At 50.4% G+C, this 7,055-nt stretch overlaps 1 protein-coding gene across 1 annotated transcript in view; it reads left to right on the plus strand.

The window, feature by feature from the left end:
• Window positions 1–7,055, plus strand: part of IGF1R (insulin-like growth factor 1 receptor) — a 300,375-nt gene that overhangs the window by 254,929 nt on the left and 38,391 nt on the right. The window contains 3 exon segments of the mRNA XM_010845844.1: window positions 908–1,122; window positions 3,019–3,145; window positions 4,658–4,896. Of these exon segments, the coding sequence (XP_010844146.1) occupies window positions 908–1,122; window positions 3,019–3,145; window positions 4,658–4,896 (581 nt within the window).

Genomic DNA, 7,055 nt, shown 5'->3' on the forward strand with positions numbered 1-7,055 from the left:
TGCTGGCTGCCCCCCCGCCTTGCCTTCAGAGGCGGCCGTGTCTGCTGCTTCTGGGTCCACCCACCGGGGTAGACGTCTCGCTTGGTCAACTTTGGAGCCCCCGCCCCTCATGGTGCTCAGCATCTGTTAGACCGGTGCCTCTCCAGGTGTGGTCCCAGCACGTACAGCGTCAGCATCCCCTGAGCGCTGGTTAAAAATGCAGATCCTCAACCCCCCTAGACCTGCTCAGGAGAAACCCCCAGGGTGGGGCCCAGCCCCCAGCCCCCAGCCCTCTGAAAATCAGCTGTGTGCGCCCTGAACCCTGAACTTGTTGGACACTGAGTTGCTGTCGCCTGGATGGGTGGCCTGGGGAGTTGCCCTTCAGGGGCCATTTCTTCTCCCCCACCTTCTCCAGTGACCAAAGCTGAGACTTTTCAGGGTGGGCTGCATCTGAAGGAGGAACTGAGCCATCTGCCTGTCCCGTTCTGTCTCCTCCCCGCTGAGCTGCACGGAGGGGATGGGATAGGATTTAACCCCGAGGATAATGGCAGGCTTTCTACAGCAAATATGTAAGCTGTTCCGGTTGAGTAACAGAGCATATCTGTTCTCCCGCGGACTGATTTCAAGTGCGTTGTACATACTCTGCTTGAGAGAAATAACCAGAGGCGTTTCTAGAGAATGATTTGAGTAGCAGCCTCTAGTGTGAGAAGTGTAATCGGGGTCATCAAATTAGTGTTTTATCTGTTTTGACATTATTCTTGAATCATATGGTTGCTATTGTTAACAGGGACTCTTCCTTCTTAGATACTCTTAATTCCATCTCTGATCGGCAGAGGCGGTGTTTTCTGGAGCCAGGTGGCGAAGAGTCCCAGAGCAGGGTGGCTGGAGGCAAAGGATAACGGTCTGATGCTGATCTCTCTGCTTCCAGGAACTACTCCTTCTACGTCCTTGACAACCAGAACTTGCAGCAGCTGTGGGACTGGGACCACCGCAACCTGACCATCAAAGCTGGGAAAATGTACTTTGCGTTCAATCCCAAATTGTGTGTCTCGGAGATTTACCGCATGGAGGAAGTGACGGGGACTAAAGGGCGCCAGAGCAAAGGGGACATAAACACCAGAAACAACGGGGAGAGAGCCTCCTGTGAGTGCGACCTCCCATACTGCGCCGTGGCTTCTGTCTGTGGCCCCTCCTCACTTCATGCAGGCCTCTTAAACCAACACCTGGACATCTTCAAAGGCAGTAGTGAGGCAGATTCATATTAGTAAATTTTCCATAGGTTCCATCTGTGTATAAACATTTATAAATGGCTTTTCACTCAGATTTTAAAGAGGTGCTTACAGAATACACAGAGTTAAGCATCTTTTATGCTCACTCAGACTGTTGGATTATTTTCCAGGGGAGAGCTGGTCCTCTCCAGCCCTGGGAGGGAGTGAGCCTGGCCCTGAGTCTCCGGGGTGGAGGGGAGGTCTGAGGGCAGAGGGGCTCAGCTGCAGCCCCTGTGGCCATGGGCCCCCAACCTGGATCTTGGTCCCAGCACAGCATGGAAAATGGAGAGAGATTGCCTCCCTGAACTGATAACTGCTTTTTAAATTTAGAACAGTATAATTATAATCTTATATTGGTTATATGACTTCTGCTTGAAGGTTTTGCCTCTGAGCGGTGAGTTTCTCACCTAACCTTGTATGTAAAACTGCTTTTAAAAACGGTGTGCTTCTGTGTGGCTGGATCAGGTTATGAAGGTAAATGCTTTCTCCACCATCGGCTTTTGATAAGGGACAGTATGCAAAAAACGGAGACTAACCCCTGTGATCCGGGGTGGTGCACATGTGAACACTGGTGGGAGAGAATCTTAGAGACTGTCCACATTGGACTTTGTTTTGTGGGCTCGGGATTCACCCCGTAAACTCTCGAGTTGCCCAGGAAGGGGTTTTAGAGGAGGGAAACCCGACGCAGAGCTGCAGGGCCTTCTCCCTGCGCGTCACACGCCCCCCTTGCCACGCTCCTGTTTAGACCATTGCAGAGTGGATGTCGCATAGCTCTCTCAAAGTGTTTTTCTGCTCAGAGTCAGCCAGTCTGACCTGTTGGATCATGAATACAGTAGCCATTTATTTTTTTGGGGGGGAAAAAAAATGTTTCCTCTGTAAATAACATTTTAGCGGAAACTACAGCATTTTTTCCATCTCAATCCATCACATTTTGCCCCACAGACATCTTGGATTGTAACTGTTGCAGGCCTCTGCTTCACCTCTCTGAGGGTGGAGGGTGTGGTGGGAGGGAGTCAGGCAAACACAGGGCCCCGGGTGGAAAGGGCCGTTCATAGGAGAGCTCGGGTCTCAGCCTGGGCGACTTCAGCAGCCCTCCCCGAGTTCTCAGCAGTTTGAATCTGGCCCGGGAGCACGAGGGGACTTGGGGCAGCCTCCCTGTGGTGCTCCCCAGCCCAGGCTCCTCCCACAGAGGACGGGAGCCGTGCCGAGCAAGGTGGGCTCTATTAGTGCTCAGTCCATTCCCCGATATGTGTCGGCACTGCCGGAGCCTCCAGGGAGTTCCTGGAGGTGTCACGCAGGAGGGTGTTGGTACCAAGCTCAGACTAAGAAGTTCCCCTCCTATGGCACACCTGCCCCGTTACTGACGCAACCAGGCAGATCCGCAGTGGTGAGACAGGTGTCACCTTGTCTAAGAAGACTCTTCCAGCGTCAAGGTCCCCAGCCCCCTCGGTGGCCCACATCTCAGGCATGAGCAGAGACAAGCTCCCTTGGTGCAGCCAGCAGTCCTCTTCCAGGTTATTAAGGATCGCCCACAGGTTCACATCCAGGGCCCCGCCTGAACGAAAGCAAAGGATGGAGCCCCTTGCAGGCCCTGTAGCACAGTGTTTGGGTCCTTAGTGGAGACGGCAGAGTCACTGAGACGTTCCAACAGGGGCTTTGCACACACAGCCAGCTTCGGGGGAGAGGGCCGTGGCCTGAGCAGATGAGCCCGAGGGCGAGTGGGAGGGGAGGGCGGAGATCACTGTCCCTCACGGGTGTGCCTCTGCCCCAGGTGAAAGTGACGTCCTGCACTTCACCTCCACCACCACGTCAAAGAACCGAATCATCATCACCTGGCACCGGTACCGGCCCCCCGACTACCGGGACCTCATCAGCTTCACCGTCTACTACAAGGAAGCGTGAGTGTCTGTGCTGCGGCCGTCCTTCTGTGGGCGGGCTTCATCCCCCACCCCCCCCACCCCCCACCGCCGACCCCTGCTGTCCGGTGACAGCCACGACCACCAGTGACAGTTGTAAACGAAAAAGTGTTTTCTCAACACCTTTCCTTCTTCAGTGGGTGCTTAGAGGTGCTTGAATTTAAAAAGTCCAAAGCAAAAAACTTAGTGACTTAGGTCAGTCCAAACATTCAGAAGCTGGGATGGCGCGTGTGGTTGCGGCATCATTGTAGCCTTGGTGCCCTCTAACCCACAGTCCAGGGACGCCCGAATCGGGGTGCTCAGCCCCCTCGAGGTGACCCTCAAATGCGTCCATAGTCCACTCCCGTCATCTCTGTGGCCCCTCCCCCCAGATGTGGCCCTCGACTGTAGATCGTAAGCCCTCCAAACAAGGCACGGGAAATGGAGAGAGACTGACCTCCACGTCCCGAACCTTTCAGGATCTCTCCCAGAATCTGCCAGGGGCATTTCTTGTCCTTCAGGGGACACCTGCCTGCCCGGGCAGCCATCTCTCCTGATGGCAGGAGTGTCTTCTTGGTCCGCCTCTCCCTTCCGGCGCCTCCTGTATCCAGATGATTGGTTGCCCGGGGCCCGCCTTGATGCCTCTCCCGGGTGCCTGCCTTCCCTGGAGCTGGAACCAGAGCCATGGTGTCAGCATCTGGTACCCTTTCCCCTGCCCCAGCTGGGGCCCTGGGAGTGCCTTGCCCATGAGAAAGTCCAGATGCAGGATTCTCAGGCATTCAGTGTCCCGGCACACAGGAGTCACTCATCCGCCGTCACGATGATCGGGAGGGGTGTGTGAATGCCGGTTTCAGAAACCAGTGGCTATCCAGCCCTTCCATCTGAGGGGCATGGGATCCCTGCCCAGCTCCGCATCTGTGCAGAGCCACCATCCTCTTTGACAGTTCTACCAGTGCTCTGGCAGGGTCGGCTGGCACTTTCCCCAAGGGGTTGACATTAGTGTCTGAGATAACCTGGAAACTAAATATTTGAGTGTGATAAAAATACTTAAGCAATCAGAATTGTTTGTGAGCAAATTAGATTTTGGAGGCTGTACTTGAGAAGCTGTTTTTCTGTGACAAAGGCATTTTCCTCCAGAAGTTATTCTTATCAATAACTGATGTTTGCATTAAGTGACTGCCCTTGTTTTTTATGGTGGAAAAAAAAAAAAAGCCACAGTGGGAAGAGAGGGAAAGAGTATTTGTATATACTCTTCAGGAGCAGTGTTTCCAATCCCAGTAATTACAGAACTTAACTCTTCCTGAGGCAGAGGGTTTGACTCTATAGTATATAGAGAACCAAGTGAGACCTGGAGTCTGGTAGCTTACTTTGATTCTATAAAGATCTAATTGCTGACGTGTTTTACCTAGAATCCCCATTATGGAAAGTGGAAGGGGGGACACCCCAGGGAGGTTCTTAGAACTTCAGTGTTAGCACCATAAAGCACTGTCTGAGCTTCGCTGACTTGTGTTTCAGCCCCTTTAAAAACGTCACGGAGTATGACGGGCAGGACGCCTGCGGCTCCAACAGCTGGAACATGGTGGACGTGGACCTCCCGCCCAACAAGGACGTGGAGCCCGGCATTTTGCTGCACGGGCTGAAGCCCTGGACGCAGTACGCCGTTTACGTGAAGGCCGTGACCCTCACCATGGTGGAGAACGACCACATCCGTGGGGCCAAGAGCGAGATCTTGTACATTCGCACCAACGCATCAGGTACCCACGCACGGCCCTCGCTGTCCCCACCTCATCAGCTCACGTTCCTCGCTCATGATAAGGTGTAGTCAGAGGGCTGTCCCTGAGCTGTGCCCATTGTCTCCCCCTGTCCTGGGCCAGTGTCTCTCATTTATATGCCTTCTTAGTATATCAGGAGAATACCTTAGCAGTATCATTTTTTTCTCCCCCTACTCCCAATACCCCAGCCTCTTCCAGGACATCTTCTCTGGACTTAGGACCCTCTTCCATCATCATTCTGATTGTCCTGGACCAGTGAGCCCAGGTCAAGGTTTTGGGTTGGTTTCTTTGGGAGGCCCCAACGGGATACAGTCCCCTAGGCTCCCCTTCTTGTTTATTTGGATAGTTGGACCTCTGGGAACTGAAGCCCTGCCGGTTGGTGTTCCAGTTTATCTCGGGCTCACTGGCTTCTCACCTTCATCCCGTAGTGCCTAGGGTTCCAAGAAAACAAACACAAGTTGGAAAGCATGAGAGGAACCATGTGGTATACACTGCAAGTGACTGCTGATGAAAATGTGCCTCCTTCTCCCCTGATGCCCATTTTCTAAACTACCTCATTTCTCAACTCCAGAATCTGAAACTAACGAGAGCAAATTTTTGTGTCAGTTTTCCAAGTGTATAAATACCAGGTTAGAAGTAGGGAAATGCACATCATTTTAAAAGGCACTTAAACATTTTTTGATGATAGCCATTGTTACAATGCGTAGGCTGTTACAACACATACAAGCTAGCACAAAGTGAATTTAAATGGCAAAGAGGGAGAGGAAAAAATGTTGGTCAGGAAATCCTTTTGCTCATGTTCTCTTGCCTCCTCCTCCCCTCCCCTGATCCATCCCAATGCTCTTCTAAGTGGCTATGATCATGTCACTGATGGTACAGCATTTGTATCAATAAATGTGATGCAGACTTCTGATTCTAGGCCTGGGATGATGTAGCAGAGGCTCAAGGAAACAGAACAAGTTGTTCAGCCTAAAAATTTGGAAGTAATTCATTGTGACTAATTTAGGGAAAATAAAAATCTTTCTTTGCTATGACCAGTTCTTAAGAAACTTGTTTCCTTTCCCCAAAGATGGAAAACAAAGCACTGCACAAGTTGAGTCCGTTGGCCCCATCTGGCGCCTGTCCTTACAGGTGGTGGTCAGAGAACGGCTTAGTCCTCGGCTCCAGTTTTTTTGTGACACCTGTTGTTGAAACATCTCGGGTCCGCTGTGTGTTTCTGAAATACTTATTCTAGGAAGCACTAAAATGGCCTAGCATTTAGTAGTTAAACATTTTCCCAGAGAAAGTTAGCATTAGTCATAACTTTTTCCTAACGTGTCCTTCCCTACAAGTGTTCAGAACCTCATGTATATGTTGTCCCTTAAGCTTTCAAATGTGAAAAGGAGCTTGCATAGGAAGCTCAGCTTAGTGCTCTGTGATGACCTAGGGGTGAGATGGGGATGTGTGAGGGAGTCTCAGGAAGGAGCGGACATGTGTATACAAACAGCTAATTCATGTTGTTGTAAGCAGAAACTAACACAACATTGTAAAGCAATTATACTCCAATTATGAAAAAAAGCAGCTTACATGACCACATTGCTTAAGTGGCACGTAGCGAAGGTGTTTTTCGCACTTTGGTAAACCTACCAAAATCAATGCTTTTTCTGTGAACCTAATGAAAACAAGATTTCAGTGGTCCCTGGGTGCATTTGCCCTTTATACACAATTCAGCTCTGGGTTTGGGATTTAGGGGCAATAGTAAGTACAGTTTGACCAGATCCTTATGCTTTGCCTGTAAATCGATATTCTTTTGATGGTAACAAGAGTCCATGACTTGAAATCAGGGCTTTATGTGTGTTCCAGGTATTTTTAGACTTCTCATAGTCATAACTCCATACTTCCACTGATTCGCGGTTATACAGTTGTCAGATTTACAGACCCTTTTTCATCGCCTTCTCCTCCAGAGCCCCCTGTGCCCCGCCCCACACCCTCCATCACCCTTTTTACGTCCCCCTTTCATTTTGGCTTTTTTCCTTTTTTTTTTTATCAGAGATTCAAAATCTCAAATAAAATAGAAGTCAGTTTTTTTTTTCTAATTAAAAAAATTTTTATTTAATTGAAGGATAATTGCTTTACAATATTGTGTTGGTTTCTGCCTTATA

This window comes from Bison bison, unplaced genomic scaffold (genome assembly GCF_000754665.1).
Source record: "Bison bison bison isolate TAMUID 2011002044 unplaced genomic scaffold, Bison_UMD1.0 scf7180017864224, whole genome shotgun sequence".
Taxonomy (NCBI): Eukaryota; Metazoa; Chordata; class Mammalia; order Artiodactyla; family Bovidae; genus Bison; species Bison bison.